The 16,733-nt window shown below is 37.9% G+C and overlaps 1 protein-coding gene across 1 annotated transcript; it reads right to left on the reverse strand.

Annotated features, from left to right (window-relative positions):
* Nucleotides 1-7,330: 7,330 nt before the first annotated feature.
* Nucleotides 7,331-15,467, reverse strand: LOC18437329 (wall-associated receptor kinase galacturonan-binding protein). The gene is made up of 3 exons (XM_006847539.4): nt 13,650-15,467; nt 7,789-7,833; nt 7,331-7,677 (listed from the first exon to the last, which is right to left on the reverse strand). The coding sequence occupies exons 1-3, from the start codon at nt 14,875-14,877 to the stop codon at nt 7,547-7,549; spliced, it is 1,404 nt and encodes a 467-aa protein (XP_006847602.3). The 5' UTR covers nt 14,878-15,467; the 3' UTR covers nt 7,331-7,546.
* Between the last annotated feature and the right edge of the window lie 1,266 nt (nt 15,468-16,733).

The following is a 16,733-nucleotide window of genomic DNA, read 5'->3' on the forward strand; positions in this document are numbered from 1 at the left end:
GGCTCAAAAAAATGATTAATGGCTCGAAGTTGGCATCAAAATGATCGTCATGCTAAGCCCTACAAGAAAACAATAATCTTTCGATAAAACGGGCATCAGAAAGACCTCAGGTCAGCCACGGAAGATCACACAAATTCTCGGGTAGCAGTAGGAACTGTTATGGAATTCCACACATTATTAGGCAGGGGCAAACAGCCCTTTTGCACCCTTTTTTAGAATTCCTTTAAATTCTATTAAATTGTAATTATCTTCAATTCTAAGTAGTTTTCGGGCGTACGCCCACGTTTTAGCCAATTCTATATAAACAGGCAATGACTCACCGTACAAAGGACGGATTCATTCTTCTTTAGATCAATCAATAAAAATTTTGATTTTTTCTTGAGCTTGTGAGTACGTCTTGGAGAGAGAAGAAAAGGGGCAGTACCCTTCGAGTAGGTAACTTTCTCTCTCCTCCCCTCTTTCTCTCTCGTCCCCTTTTCTCGTCTCTATCTTTATCTCTCTTCTTCTCATCTCAGTCTCTTTCTCTCCGATCTTTCTCTCTCCTCTTTTCTCATCTCTATCTTTATCTCTCTTCTTCTCAGCTCTATCTCTTTCTCTCCCCTCTTTCTCGTTGAAAGCTCTATCTCTCTTCTTCTTATCTCTATCTCCATCTGTGTCCCTCTTCTAATGCAATAAGTGAAGCCTAGTGCCGATTGGATTTCCCTGTCCTCTTCTATCAATCGGCGAAGCCTAGGGTCGGTTGGTTTTCTCTCTCTTTTTCTATCAGTCGGTGAAATCTAGCACCGACTGGATTTCTCTCTCCTCTTTTGTTAGTTGGTGAAGCCTAGCACCGGTTGATTTTCTCTCTCTTTTTCTGTCAGTCGGTGAAACGTAGGGTCAATTAGATTTCCCTCTCCTCTTCTGTCAATCAGCGAAGCCTAGCACCGGTTGGTTTTCTCTCTCTTTTCTGTCAGTTGGCGAAGCCAAACGTCGCTTGGTTTTCTCTCTCCTCTTTTGTCAGTCGATGAAGCCAAGCGTCGGATGGTTTTCTCTCTCTTTTTATGTCAGTTGGCAAATTCTAATGCCAACTGAATTTCTCTCTCATCTTCTGTCAGTCGGCGATGCCTAGCACCGGTTGGTTTTCTCTCTCTTTTTTTATTAGTCGGCAAAGCCTAGCGTCGGTTGGTTTTCTTTCTCTTTTTCTGTCATTTAGCGAAGCCTAGTGCCGGTTGGTTTTCTCTCTCTTCTTTTGATAGTCGACGAAGCCTAACATCGATTGTATTTTCTCTCTCCTCTTTTGGAACAGTCGGTGAAGCCTAGCGCCGACTACATCTTCTCTCTTCTCCTCTATATAACACAGTCAGTGAAACCTAACGCCGACTGTATTTCTCTCTCTTCCTTCTAACACAATCAATAATGCTTAGTGCTGACTACATCATCCTTCCCTCTCTCTCGTTCATCCTCTTGCCTTTCATACTCTTCTCTTCCTTTCTTCTCCCTCCACCCTTCTGTTCCCTTCTTCTCTTCTTATTTTTTCCTCATAACCTTAATTATGTTGTTCCTTCATTCAACTAAGAGGGATTGTGATTAGCCTCTTATGGGTAGTCCTATCGTCTAGCCGTAATGTTGTTGTGCCAGGATTGCTTGGCCAGCTTTATTGCCACGACAGACTGACCATCGTGCCTAGCTAGTCGGTATTGGTAATGACGTCTAGTAGTAATCCTGTGAGCCAGTCTTAGTTACAGAGCCCGTTTTGCTACCACATCAAGCCAATTATGAACCAACTTAGTCACTGCTCAGATCCTCTCGTTTAGTCGCATTCTTCTCTCCCTTGTCTTTCTTCTCTTCTTCTTTTTTTCAATGCGCATGCTTGTGTACGTTCATCAAAGAGGAAAAGGGTGAGGTCTGACCCACCTGCATTATAACATTTGCCATATATATGTGTGAATGCAGAAAATAAGAAGAATACAAGCCAAGGGAGGCGATCCGAAAAGGTTTTATTATTGGGGGGCTTTGTTCGTGATCTAAGAGGGCGTCCACACGAGTCAGCCCGAGTAAGTCTCGAACCTACCTTAAATTCCTCTCTCACCGGTTGGTAACACCTGCCCCCGTTCTCGAACGAGGTTCCCGAGAGAGCGATCTCAAAAAAACATCCCGGGTCTTCCCTCGAAGCCCGAGATGCATGCTGTCTGATCCCCAAAAGGGTCAGGAGGGTGAGATCGAGGCACCTATCTACCATGGTTAGCAGGTCAGCCACTTTCAGACCTCCACGATGATAATTCAGGAATATATGGGGGCTTCTACAGGGAGGAGGGTGTCAGACTTTATCAGAAGAGTTCCTCAAGCTTGGGTTCTACCGCATCCCGTATCTAATTCTTTGAGGAATATATGGAGAGAGGTTGAAAATTATACTCTTCCTCTACAGCTCATAAAGGATTCACTGGTCTGGATTCATTCTGTTGATGGATCTTTCTCTATTAAAAGGGCATGGGATTTTATTAGGCATCAAGGTTCGTCACAACCTATCTTACGTGAACTTTGGTCCTCCAAATGCCACCCAAGGGCGAAATGGTTTTCATGGTTGGCCTTGCATAATCGATTACCCACTACATTCTTACTACAGTAGCGAGGCATGCAATTGGACTCTTTATGTCCCTTTTGTAGTAACCATGATGACAATCTTTTTCATCTATTATTCTAATGTGTCTTTGCACAGGGTGTATGGAGATCACTCGCTTGGATATGTGGAAAAAGGTTTGTCCTTAGTACCTCTGTCCCTGAGTTACTTAAGTGGTGGATGCTTTTCGGGTTTAAATGACATGGACTTCATTATATTTGGTCTTCCATCTTTTTTACTTCTATTTGGTTTTTAGGGGAAAAGCGCAACGGAAGAGTTTTTGAGTCAAGACCCACCAGGAGAGAGCTTATTTTGAAAAGAATTACCCTGCATGTTCAGACACTAGCAGAAGTTCAGCAATGGTATTTTCATTTATTAAGAAAGGCCATCATTGTTAACATTCGGATAACTTGGCAGCAGCAGAGGGCTGAGCCCTTTACTTCGGTAGCGTGGTCTTTTCCTGAGACTCATAGTTACAATCGCAATATTGATTGAAAAATCCACGTTTAGCAGGTGGTGGTAGAGTTATCAGGAACAGTGCGGGTGGTTTTATTGCTGCTTTTGCAAAGCATTTTAGTTTTGCTTCTGATAACCATGCATAATTCTTGGCTTTTGAAGAAGGAGTTCATATGGTTATTCAAAGTAATTGCTTTCCAAACCAGATTGAAAGTGACTCAGCCTTGCTTGCAAATGTCATTCAGAATCGTTGCAATCATGGAGACTGAAGACGATTGTTGACAATTGTTGCGCCAGACTGTCTTCTCATCGATGGTCCATCACACGTCTTTTGTGAGGCTAACATGGTTGTTGATGCCCTAGCTAAGAGGTCCGCTACTGGCCCCAGTGCTATTGTGTGGGGCCATAGACTACCAGATTTTCTTTCCTCTTTTTTATTACATGATCTGGAGCAATTTCCCTACTGTAGGGTTGTATCTTAATTGCTTTATCTGCTTTTTTATTAATGAAAAATGGGTAAAGGGTCTTCTCCCCTACTGACTTACCCAAAAAAAAAAAGTAAAAAGGGACTCATTCTAGCAAAGAGACAACTTCTCCCAATTTGAAAGGTATACCTCTAAGTCATCATGCTCATCATTTGATTTGGAAAACAAAGTAGAGTTTCGTTTGAACATGCTTGTCAAACAAAAACATATATTTTGGAAATGGTTATTTTGTTGTGTGTGGTCAAAAGAAAGTTAAATTTGTTGGTGGTACGTCTTATTTTGTTATCGTTATTGGTGATGCTCCTAGATAACTATAGGCATATACTATGAAAACCAAAGACATTCTTTGAGATTTTTTAAAAATTTCATGCAAAAGTTGAAGGTAAACAGGAAAACCTTTAAAGTGTATTAGTACAAATAGTGGAGAGGAAAACAGGACATCTGACATGAGAATATTTTTCATAATATCCCTTAGCACAATGGTATTGTAGAAAGGATGAATCACACTATTGTCAAAATAATCGGATATATGCTCTCACTTTCTAAATTGCTAAGATCCCTTTGGGATAAGCCGATACTATTTTATTTAATTTATCCCCTTCAGCTCCTTTGGAGGGAAATTATCCAGAAAGATTGTAAACCAAGAGATATGCCTTATGTGAATACATTGAAAGGTATTTCGTGCAAAGCATTTGTTAATGTATCAAAAGAATAGAAGTTGAAATTTGATAACAAATCAGCACAATATATCTATACAGATGAAATCTTGGGCTAGAGGTTATGCAATCCAGAGGAAAACAAAATGATTAAAATTCAAGATGTCGTCTTGGTGAAGACTAAATAATTGAAGACTTTGAAAAAGTTGAACAAGACTAAATAATTGAAGACTTTGAAAAAGTTGAAAAATCACAGGCCTTTATGGATGACCTTATAGAGCTTACTCTTGTTCCTCCTCTGGTTACATCTAATATTAGGGGAGATGTACAAGGTGCTCATGGAGAAGCAACTAATGATAATTCTCGCGTACATATTGACATGGAGAAAAGGGAGCAAATCCCTCAAGAAACACTTAATCAAGAAGATCTATCAAGGTGAGCAACTATCAAAGAACTACTTTCCCATTGAGTATTTCATGTTCACAAGGGGAAAAGAGCCTCAAAGTTTCCAAGAAGCTAAGATACATGAGCAAAAACAAGTTACATCAAGATATGGAAAATGGAATCAGTTCCTTGAAAATGAATAATACATATGATTTGGTTGAATTACCAAAGGGACACAAAGCACTAAAACACAAGTAGTCTTTAGGTTGAAGAATGAAGGCAAGAAGCCAGTGAAGAATGAAGCTCATTTAATTGTAAGAGGGCATAAAATGGTTACTGGATTTGAGGATATTTACACCCATTGTGAAGATGATATTCATTCTTGTGATTCTAAGTTTAGCCACACACTTGGATCTAGAAGCGGAACAATTAGATGTTAAAACTATCTTTCTTCATGGTGACTCGAAAGAAGATATTTATATAGAACAACCGGAAGGCTTTGAAGTGAAGAGTAAAGAACACTTGGTTTATAAGTTGAAAAAATTCTGTATGAATTGGAATAAGCCCCCAAAAGAATGGTACAAGAAGTTTGACTCGTTTATGATGATACATTGGCGTAAGAGGATAGTTTTTGATAATTGTGCTTCTTAAAAAAGTTTTCAATAATGACTATATTATTTGTTTATTTTTGTTAATGACATGCAAATTGTTGGGCAATATCTTCACATGAAGCAACTTCTTTGATATGAAGGATTTGGGGATAGCACAACAAATATTGGGCATGAAGATAAAACATGATAGGAAAGCAAAGACGTTGTGGTTGCCACAAGAATAATATATTGAACAGGTATTTGAAGAGTTCAATATGATGAATGCAAAGTCAAGTTTAGCATTCCCCTTATAGGACACTTTTAATTCAGTGCAAGACATAGCCTTTCAAACTAGAAGGAAAGAAAGAAGCGAAAGACGTTCCCTGTGCTTTAGCAATAGAGAGACCAAATAACACATATGTAGTGGGTGTAATTTTCGCCAACCTTAGGAAAGAACACTAAACAGTAATAAAATGGATTTTCAGATATCTCAAGGACACATCCCAATTATGCTTATGCTTTGGAAGTGAAAAATTTGTGCTAGATGGATACATAGATACAAACATGGCTGGAAACATCGATACCAGGAAGTCCACATTGAGTTACTAAGTCACTTTTGCAAGGGGAGCCATGTCATGGCAGCCCCGCCCAAATTACATAAGTGTGTAACTCTTTCCAAGATAAAGGTAGGATATATAGCAGTAATAAAAGCATGCAAATAAATGTTGTGAATGAAGAGATTCTTAAAGGAAATGGGTTTGAAGCAATACATCTCTGCGGTTCGTTGTAATAGTCAGGGCACTATTGACTTAAGCAAGAATGCAACATATCATGCCAAACAAAGGACATAGATATCTGAATACAAGACGTCTTGGAGAATTAGTTGATGCGAATAGAGAAAATCTATGTTGAACACAATCCATTGGATATGATGACTAGGCCCCAACAAAGGAAAAGTAAGAGCACTTTAGGGACTTAGCAAGCAGGGATGCACCTCAAGCACATGTGTATAGGCGCAAGATCCATAAAGTATTGGGGAGCCCTCCTCATGGGTTGCAAGTTTTTTTTTTTTTTTTTTTAATGTGGTCTAGCCCTATGAGGGTGGGGACCACCTTTAGAAAAAAAAATTAAAAGGGGCAATTATGGAAAAATTTATAATTAGGATTTCTAATTATAAAATTTTTTCTTATTTTTGTGGGATTAGGCGAACGAAAAAAAACTAAAGAGAGGTCAAAGTGTTTTATTTCACTCTCTAGGATTTTTAAGGAGCTGAAAAATTATGGAGGGCTTCTCTTGCAAATCTCAAAGGTTTAGTACTTCTCATTTGGGTGAAACTGGTGTTCTCCTATAAGATTTGGAAAGTGTTCACTAGTTTTTTGAAAATGGGAAGAAGTTAAGGAAATTGATCTTATAGAAGCAACCTTGTATTTTTGTATTTTCTTGTTTCTACACCTCACGTTACCATTAATTGACGGGAAAAGATCCATTCCAATTGTTTTATTGCATAGCGGATTTCCCGTATTTTTTCCCTTCTTTGAAGGCTTTCCATGTAAATCTTGGTGTTATAGCTGGTTTTTACTTTCCTACAAAATTCCATATTTTTTATTTCTTTGAGCGTTGCTATTTCTTTTTTATTTACACATGCATGAAAAGACACTGCCTCCCAACATTAGAGAGGACCCCCAAGACGCTACATTAAGAGTGACCTCTAGAGAATATAACGCACTCCAAGGTTCAAACATGTGAACTAGTTTCTGTTATCAAATATTTGAGCTCCAAATGGGAGACTGAGTCCTCTACTGACGGAGCCGGACTCCGACTCTTTTGGGGAGAATTTGTGATATAGAGCAATTGAGGCTCCTAGCCTGTAATTCTTGAGGATGATTTTTTGAAGCAAGAGTTCCATAAGCAAGTGCATGAGACTCAATCTGTCCTAAGTGAACAACTGTTCAAATTTAAGTTATTTTGACACAATTTTTCAAAATTAATTTAGTATTCAACAATTGTTCTGTTTGTTAGTGTCTGGTAATAACATTTGGATACCAAATGCACAACTTTCAATTTAAACAATTGGTTCAAAATTCTTGAGTTCATTTTGTAGGTTTTCAATACTCCATCAGTAAGCACTAGCTATGTTTCAAGCTTAAGTGTGCAGTATACTGATTTGGAAACAATCTGCTCATTTTAAAATGGAAGGGCGAAACATATGAAGTATATTTAGGATTTGGAAAACAATATGTTTCCTTCGAAAGGATGCAAATAGAAGAAAAAAAAAAAAGGGTGAGAAATATTAGCTAGTATGATTTGGGATGCAAAGAAATACTCCAAGTACTTCGCCCTAATCCCCTAGTTGAATGACAATGTGGCCTTAACTACACCTTAGAAAAGCCTATTTGTATTGTTCTGCACCCCAAATGTCACAGATTGATTCGGTCTAACCTTCTTCAGATACCATATCAGAATTCCCGTGACGCCTACTGCCGCACCAATTGAAACAGTTGTGACAGTCCCTGCATCCAGTTCAGTGTCCAAATTTTAATTACAAGACCAAGGGGCACAGTTAAATGCAAAAATTATGAGAATTATGGAAGTTCCCAAGTAACAGTTGCCTCCTTTCTCACCTGCAACTATGGCAACCTTTCTACTGTGTCCAGGAGTCCCACGATCTGCCCAAGAACATAAACTCCATTAGTACTCAGAAAGTTTTCAAGAAATTATAGCACCATGTCAACATTCAAAACAAAATTCTAGCACCATGTCATGAAAGTCATTTCACTAAAAAGGGTCTAATCCGTAAAGAAAAGCCGAGAAAGTCTTGAGCCGAGTGGGAACATCATGGATTCCCTTGAAATTAATCACCATTATAAATTAGTGCCTAACATGGGGAGTATGACTTAGCTCACAAAGATGGCACAGGAATAGAGACATTATTGCTTCGCAGTACCACAAAAGGCGAGAGAAAAAAAAGAAAACATAATGGGAGGTCTTCCCAGTTTTACTGGATATAAAAAAGAATTTCAACTGTTTCCCATTTTTTCTGGATAAATAAATTTCATTCATCATCAAGGTTAAAAACAGGAACAGCTAGTATTTTCTATGCTCATTATCACATGAAAACAATGGCAACTGTTAAATCCCGAAAAGGGAACAAAAGATTGAAATATGTTGATTTAATATCTTCCATCCAGAAAAAATTTAATTAAGGGAGCCAATGTGGGGCAGGTCTTTACAAAATGGACATGAGAAGTCAACATTAGCCATCAAAAAGTAAAATAAGGAGAATAAGAAAGTTGTTTTTCTGGAAGAAAGGGCAACATGAACTAATTGGAATGGGAAAAATAATAAAATAGGAGGAGAAGCTTTGATGTCTTCCATTGAACAAATTACAGAAAGCTGAGGTGATCAAAGTAGTGTTACCACATTCAAGTGGCTACTTTAATTTGTATAGATAGTAAAGGTGAACATGCAATATGCAGAGAATAAAAACTATTATTCAAAGTAACTTATGAGTCGATAGTTTTAAGAGCACTTGTAAGTCTGATATATTACTTATATCTAATTTTCCTCTCATAGACAACTAAAATTACCAGGACACCCCAACAAGGCAAACACCACACCAACATCCACTAGAGAGTAATTAGATTGTGTTGAATAGCCTCTCACTTATGTAGAGATGAAAATGAAGGTCATTGCCAAGAGGGAACTTTCAAATATGAAATGATATATCTTCAGTAGTCATGCACATGAAAGAAACATGTTCTAGATGGCTATGATGATGAGAATATTTTCGTTTGAGATTCCTGTAGAAAACTTCATGACTAATAACTAAATTGATGCCACCATTCCTGGAAGGCCCAAAATTATTGTAATAAATAAAGATCATCCGAGCTCTCATTGCATTAATAAGAGAGGTATTTCAGATATGGATGAATGATTGACCAAAGGAAGTAGGGGCTTCAGAGAAGTCTAAAATTTTGACAAAAGCTCTTTGATATGCCACCAAAACTTTCCTTCTCTGTAAACTGTCCACTCACATTATGGAAGTCATCCTCAAACACCTATGAGCATAAAAGTGCCTAATACAATACCAGGATAAATCTTTCAGATGAAGAAGCTCAACGTGATTGGAATCATGTATTGCTGGGTTCTGCATAGACAAGAATAAATCTATTAATTTTTCTCAACATCCCATCCAATTAATCAAATAGAACTCTGCTAAACAAGGCCCAAGGTAGGTGTGGTGCATCTGAGTCTGCAACAACTCAGGCCGTGTTCTATGACTCGCTCAAGTTGACTTGGACTCAGGTGAGTTATTCGGGCTCACCCTATGCGCGAGTCCGTATAGGGTGTAAATTCTTATAAATATACGTATGCCATTTTAATCAGAACAGCACAAAAATGAGTTATTGGTTAGTGTCTATGGTTTAATGGACCTCACGTTCGAAGTTCAATCCCCTCAGACGCCACTCCATCCTTTTTTTTTTATTAAAAAAATAAGGGGCCATTAAAATGAGGCGTCATTATGGTTTTCAAAAGCAATACTGGGGTTTGATCCAGGAATCTCTTGTTGAGGACCCACACCACTAGCTGAGATGGCTTTCTTTTTCTTTTTTAGCTGGCTGGACTCGAGCAAGTTATTCAGACTCGCCGAGTAACTCACCTCTGTCAATAGACGAGTACCTTGGTTTTGTCAAGTCCTGGTACCTTGAACTCAGGCCTTGGAGTAGCTGGCCCTCTATGACAAGGTTGTCGCCATCAACCATCCACATTGGGTGGCAATCCCAAAATGTGGATTCCACAACATTGGGCCCTGCCTATACCTGATCAATGCAACATTAATGAAGATAAGGAGGTGACCATTCATCACCTATTCATCCACTAGAAGTTACAAATGTCATGTCTGGGCATTTATGCATTTGTTCAGTCTTCTCCGGTGTGTCCAGCATCGGTTGGGGCTCTCTCCACCAGCTGCTTTTCAATCCGTTTTGCCTCAGTTGGTAGAGTCTATGGCTCCTCTCTCCTTGCTATCCTATGGTCACTATAGCAGGAGAAAAACAGAATACTTTTGCAAAGTAACTCAATGGCAGTAGTTCAAAGGTACCACCAGCTGAATGGTAGTTCAAAGGTAATCAAGGGCCTGCTGGTGTAGGAGACATCGTCCATGTTCACAATGTACACATCCTGTTATCCTTTTTGGCTCTTGGTAGCTGTTGTAGTGCCAATTTTGCTGAAATGCATTGCTGTCCAGAATCAGAATCCGACAATTCAAATGGCGTTGTGGCTCACCAACATTATCTCCTTGAAAGAAAGTAACCCACTCTATTTCTGCAGATTCCCTATCCGCATGCCTTGAGGTTTCTTTTTCACAATTTTGGAGAGATTCAAATAAGGCAGCTGATCAAATGATTAGAGATGGGGTTTGCAGAACTTCTCGCTCAGTCACCAGCATCTCCTCATGAATTTCATTTCATATACTGTTACATCGTTTTTGGCAATTCCTTTTATTTTTTATTTTTTTTGTGGGGTAGTTGACCTTTTTGGCCATTTGATATATGTTTTTGAGATTCACAATTACAATACTTGTACAACTTTCCAAATACTTAATGAAATACTAGCACTGCTATCTTATAAAAGTACTCCAAGTGCAATAGGAGCTAATTGCTTTGCAAACCCACCTCACTAGAGTTCAAAATTTGTGAATCAGGATTTCATGAGCGAAGTCCGGAACCATCAATCACTATATAACTAATTTGGTTTGCAATTTCATAATTGGCATCAATATGCTCTAGTTTGAGCTTCCATATGCACAACAAACAATCAACTTATGTATAAAGTATAAACACAAACTCGGGAAAGGTTGGGAGGGTAGGAATCAGTGGAAGAACAGGTTGAAGAAATCTAAAAATGAAATATGAGGATATGCAACAGGAACAAGGAAAATATGCAAGTTGTTGAAGTCATAAAACCACTGGCCAACCACATGTAGCATAATTACATTATTGACTCCTATTAGCAGTGCATCTCAATCAGAGAACATTCAAGCCCATCAGACTCAGATAGGTATATAAGAAAATTCCAAGAGAATCAAGCTACAGGCATGATTAATACATTGCTAGCCAATAGGATTGCCTCGCCATCAAAGTCTCAACTTTTCTACTGTAACTTAAATTTGTAAATAGCATTTTTTGGGGTAAGCACGGGAAGATATTATTTTTTTTGTAAGAAGTCAACAAAATAGCATGACGCCTAAACCCGTGTTAAGGTACAGGTGGTATGCTTATTATATTGTATTTTCATTAGGTATTTACGTGGGCCGATCTCAAATAGTTGGGAACATGAGCTGATAATGATGATGACGATTTCTATAAGGCTAATTTTGACATATTACGAAAAGGGGCTGGGTCGTGGTAGCATTCTCACACCCAGTTACCACATCATGGTATCCATTCCTACTGTTGACGTTCCCAATTAACACCTTCAAAATGTAACTCCCCAGTCTAACACCTTCAAAATGTCACTTCCCAGTCTATTAAAAAATGAGCACGGGCCTCTCTTCCCTACTGAATTACCCAAAATACTCGCATAAATCTCCCAGAAAGTGATAATGAAAAAAGTTCAAGCCGCATAAAAGCTCCCGGAAAGTGATAAGAAAAACGGTTCAAGCCATAGAAATAAAGGTATTTACATACTTCCAATCAAACAGCTGACATTGTGATTAAGGCACTCACCAACACAATATAGGAACGAGCATTCCATGTTAGCACGTTAATTTGACGGGTAGTGCCTTATAGTGAAAATTATAGGTACCCTCCAATTTGTACTCTCTAGGCATATGCCCCCCAATATTTTTTATACTATATTATTAATCCCAACATTGTGTTTTTTCCACAACCACCCACCAAATGAAAAAATTGATTTTTTTTATACCAAAGTACCCTCGTTTTAGGCCACGTTTCATGTACTCTCTCTAAGCCGATCCGACAGACCTTGAATATAAAAGCCGATCCGGCACAAAATGTGCCAGACCGACACAATATAACCCAATTGGAAATATTTTGTGGTGGACTAATAGAATTTTAATGTTAGAAGCTTGTCCGGTACATATTTTATCGGACTGGCAATTTTTGTCAAAAGCCAATGAGGCATATTTTGTCTCGGGTCAGAACAAACCGATTCAACGCATTTTTTTATCGAAATTACACATATTGGGAGTTGTGTTTTAGAAATATGGGCAAAAGAGGGGGCATATTTTGGTCTAAGAAAAGTCTTAAAAATGCCTAAATGATTGGTGTTTCGTCCCACCACAGACTTGCTATGTCCTTGGCGGTTTATTGAACGAAGCTGCAATGAACAGTACAATGTCCGTAACAATACCGCCACGGATAGGCTACGTCTGTGGCGGTCGTTTTATCCATGGCATCTGATTTTTTCTTCGATATATATATGTGTGTGTGTGTGTGTCAAACTAATGGTGTACTTAGAATTTACTACTTAAAAAGTTTTGATCATAAATGGTTCTTGTATTTTAAGAATGACACTTTTGTCTAATCAAAATCCTTGCAAAACTCACTTTCAAATTTAAAAAGATTCTTTTGACTTTTTTTTAATGATGATTGGACCTTCAAAGTGATTTAAAATTATAAATATTCCCTTTTCAAAATTCTCAAACAAGCTATTGTTAATGTAATTCTTATATCTAAGGACATTTTATTGTAAAAAATTTGGTAGTAAGGGATTCTACCTAAGAGAGATTCAGTAAAGATACTTCTTCTCTCCATTGAACCTCACATCCCCATCATAGCTTCTATGAGTAATGAGCCAACAACTGCCTTGAAAGGGCCAGATTACTAGAATTCTTCAGAACTCATTTGGCTCACCAGGGTCATCATGGCACAGATGAGTCCTTGAACAGATCATTACCTTCCCACCTTGGATAAATTTTTGGTTAAATGGAAACCATTAAAGCTAAAACAAATCATTTGAGCCACATCCTCTAAACCAGTCCCAGACCACTAAAATTTTGCTCTTTTCCAATATTTTCGGCTGAAAAACAATTTTTCAAGTGACAATAATTGATATATTCTTAACATATGGTTATGAAGTGGAGATTACTACCATAAACTGAAAAATCATTTTTTATTCAATAGAGGATTATAGAATATTTGAAATTGTTAGAAGTATCACTAATTGATTATTTTCCAATTAAATGTCTTGCCATAATCTTGTTTGATATGTCCCCATATACTGGTTTGTTTATTAATGAAGACCTTTAGTAGGAAAACTTTAAAAAGCAACTCTAAATATTTTAACTAGTATCCTCCAACTGGTTTTTGTTCAACTTCTATAATACCAAGTAATTAAAACCAAATCAGAGCTACAATTATGACTTGATCTCAATCAGGTTAGAGCCTAAATAAACACATTCACATATACAGAAGTGAGAGAGCTCAATAGATGCAAATACTCAAATTTTGCAGCATACCTTTACAGTAAGTGGTAACATTCCCTCCATCACAAAGACACAGGAAACTCTGAGACTGGGTATCAAAACCACAGGTCCCTTTGCCCTTACGGACATCCAAGCACTTGAGGCACCTTGTGGTAGCAGGTATCTCAAAATCTATCCTGACACCATAAGCAGGGACTTGATCATAAGGGGGGGCTCCATCGCGAAACCTCCAGTATATAGAGGTATAATACTGACAATGTTCAAGCATCAATCGCAACGATTCTGAGGTTCTCGGATAGTACGAGCAACACGGGGCGTGACCAAGCAAAGAAGGGCAAATGGGTATGTTTTGACAAAGATAACTGGCAGTATCACAGGTTGGGTCGCATCGATCGGTGCTTTGTTCACAAAAGCTTGGGTGGGGTTGAGATATGACGGCGTCGCTGCAATTGAAGAAGAGGAAGTTGTTGATTTTGGAAAGAGAAAATGGCGTACTTGTATCCAGGCTGAATGCATAGGCTCTAGGAGCAAGATGCCTGTTCTCACAGTTCCACATGAGAGGATCTGAAACCACAATGTGGGGGTCGGTGTAGCTGATGTTCAGAACACGGTATCGACCAGAAGGTGTCCTGAGTTGTAGGTCCTTCCCATTGTTGCAAATGAGAAGGTTTCGATAATGGGGGCTCCCACAACCGTCATCGATGCCAAAAGGGTAGTTAATGGGTAGTTCACCACAGGCAGTCCTGCAAATATTCGATTGAGAGAGAGAGGTGGAAAATCTGAGAAAGATTATGACGAAATGTAGAAGGAGAGTAATAAACCAGTTGTTCCTAATCTGATGAATTTTGTGCCCCATTTCGTTGGTACAGGGAAAAAGGCCCATACTGAGATGGGATTGTTCCCCTTCGTAAAATGAATACACGTTGTTGGGGAGATCAATGGAGTGATTACAGAGCAATGAAAAGTGTGCAGCATAAGTTGCATAAATTGATAAGACAAAAAGAAAAGAAGCAAAGCGCGCTTGAGAGGAGCTGCAAAAGAGGAAGAAGAAGAGAATTTGTGCACCACTTTTTGCTTTTGCTTTTTCATCTTTTTTTTGTTTGAAGTTTATGCTTTCCACCTTAAAAGGTGAGCACAGTCCAGGGAAGTGGTATTTGTGAAAGCAAGTGGAGAGAGAGAGAAAGAGAGAGAGAGAGAGAGAGAGAGAGAGAGAGAGAGAGAGAGAGAGAGAGAGAGAGAGAGAGAGAGAGTCTGAATTCATAGCAGACGGATATGGAGTCTTCCAGTTGCAGGTGCTGGTGGAAGGACCGTTGTTTTGCTAAAATTTCAAACCTTCAACTTAAACCCAAAGCCATTAGACTGCAGGGGCTGGTGGAAGGACCGTTGTTTTGCTACAATTTCAAACCTTCAACTTAAACCCCAAAGCCATTAGATTGCAGGGGCTGGTGGAAGGACCGTTGTTTGCTACAATTTCAGACCTTCAACTTAAACCCCAAAGCCATTAGATTGCAGGGGCCGGTGGAAGGACCCTTTTTTTGGGGATTTATGTGAATAAATTAGTAAGAGGTAGAGATCGATCGTATGGTTCGCAACAATTTTTTGGCATTCCCCAAGCCATTAGATTATAAGACGAGACGGTTGGAATGTGTCCTTCCCATCCAAATAATATTTCAAAAATTGTTGGACCTATGACACACCCAAACGGTCATTGAATGAATACCCAGTGATGATAGAAAACATGAGAAGTTGTAGATACGCTCTGACCCTGCTTTCTAGGCTTCTCCCCGCTCTTCCCATGGACCCTGTTTTTGTCCCCAGACTCATATTAGTCTTATGCGGGCTCCGTCTAACAATCTTTTTTTTATCGAAAAAGTTTATATAAGGTTGCAACTTTAAAATTTAGAATTAAAGATGCACCTAAAAAATCGATCGGAAAATGTTGTTTTGATATTGAAAAACCCTCAAATTGATCATCTCGACATCGTGATATATGAATATAAAATAAAATAAAGATTTTGAGTCCCAAAAATAGTGCATCTTGCAATACATTATCTAGACCGTCCATTTTTAAGACTTTCATATGTTTATAGATCTACTTGATTTTAATTATTTTTGGAGTTTTAAATTTTATAATTAGATATGAAAATAGATTTTCAAAGAATCCTAAAAATTCTTTATACCCAAATTACATGTTATGATAAAATTTGGGGGTACGCCTTAATTGGATTGTTTAAGGTTGCAACCTTATAGAAACCACACCCTTTTTTATACAGGTCTTGGGTCCAAATTTGTAAAGATCCATGCTCTACATTATGATGATCATGAATGTAAAAAATAAAATAAAATAAAATTTTAAAACACTTTTGTAAAAAAATTTCCTATCCATAGGAGATTTTTAGTCATGGAGATTTATCTTAAATATAGACGTTTGCGATTGAGTGGGCTAGTGACTCCATTCACTCACAAAACATTTTTCTTCTTCCAATGCTTTCTAAATTGGATGGGGTTTTTATAAGGCCTAGGATTACAAAAGCAAAATAAAGCCGTACCTCAAATCCTCAGGGAATGTACTTTTGGCAACAAAAATATCTATGAAGACTCAAAAATCAATTTCTAACACCAACAATAAATTTTGATACTCAAAAAAGGGTTTGTATACAATGAGACCATTTACTTTTTATATAGGGCTGTCACAATTACTTACAATCATCGGATATGAAATCTAATAGCTTAGGTGTGTCACAAAGTTAAAGAAAATTTCACATCCAATAGTCAAGATTAATTGTGATCATCTTGTACTAAAGATAAATAGTCTCTTTATATACTTTCCCCTCAAAAAATAATACAGATCTTGCAAATCATTGAATACTTATTTTTTGAAGTAAAATAGACAGTCTAGATAATTTGTTATAATATACACAAATTTTAGAGCTTGAAATTCCCTTGTTTTTTTCCGACAATAATATTGATATCAAGTCGAAATGATAGATGTAAACGTTTTCCAATACTTGACGTAGAATTTTCGATGAGTTATGAGGTGAGGATTTATTTATTTCAATAGGACTGCAGCCCTATCAAACTATTTTCCTTTTAAAATTACATTATTTGCACATTTAT

This window comes from Amborella trichopoda, chromosome 3 (assembly GCF_054954075.1).
Source record: "Amborella trichopoda isolate Santa Cruz 75 chromosome 3, AtrichopodaSantaCruz75HAP2 v2.0, whole genome shotgun sequence".
NCBI classification, from domain to species: Eukaryota; Viridiplantae; Streptophyta; class Magnoliopsida; order Amborellales; family Amborellaceae; genus Amborella; species Amborella trichopoda.

Coding starts and splice junctions, on each gene's coding strand:
- LOC18437329 (XM_006847539.4), bottom strand. CDS start 14,877: ATGAATTCAGACTCTCTCTCTCTCTCTCTCTCTCTCTCTCTCTCTCTC. Junction 7,834..13,649: donor TGTTACCACTTACTGTAAAG/GTATGCTGCAAA, acceptor GTTCTTGGGCAG/ATCGTGGGACTCCTGGACAC. Junction 7,678..7,788: donor AAAGGTTGCCATAGTTGCAG/GTGAGAAAGGAG, acceptor AACTGGATGCAG/GGACTGTCACAACTGTTTCA.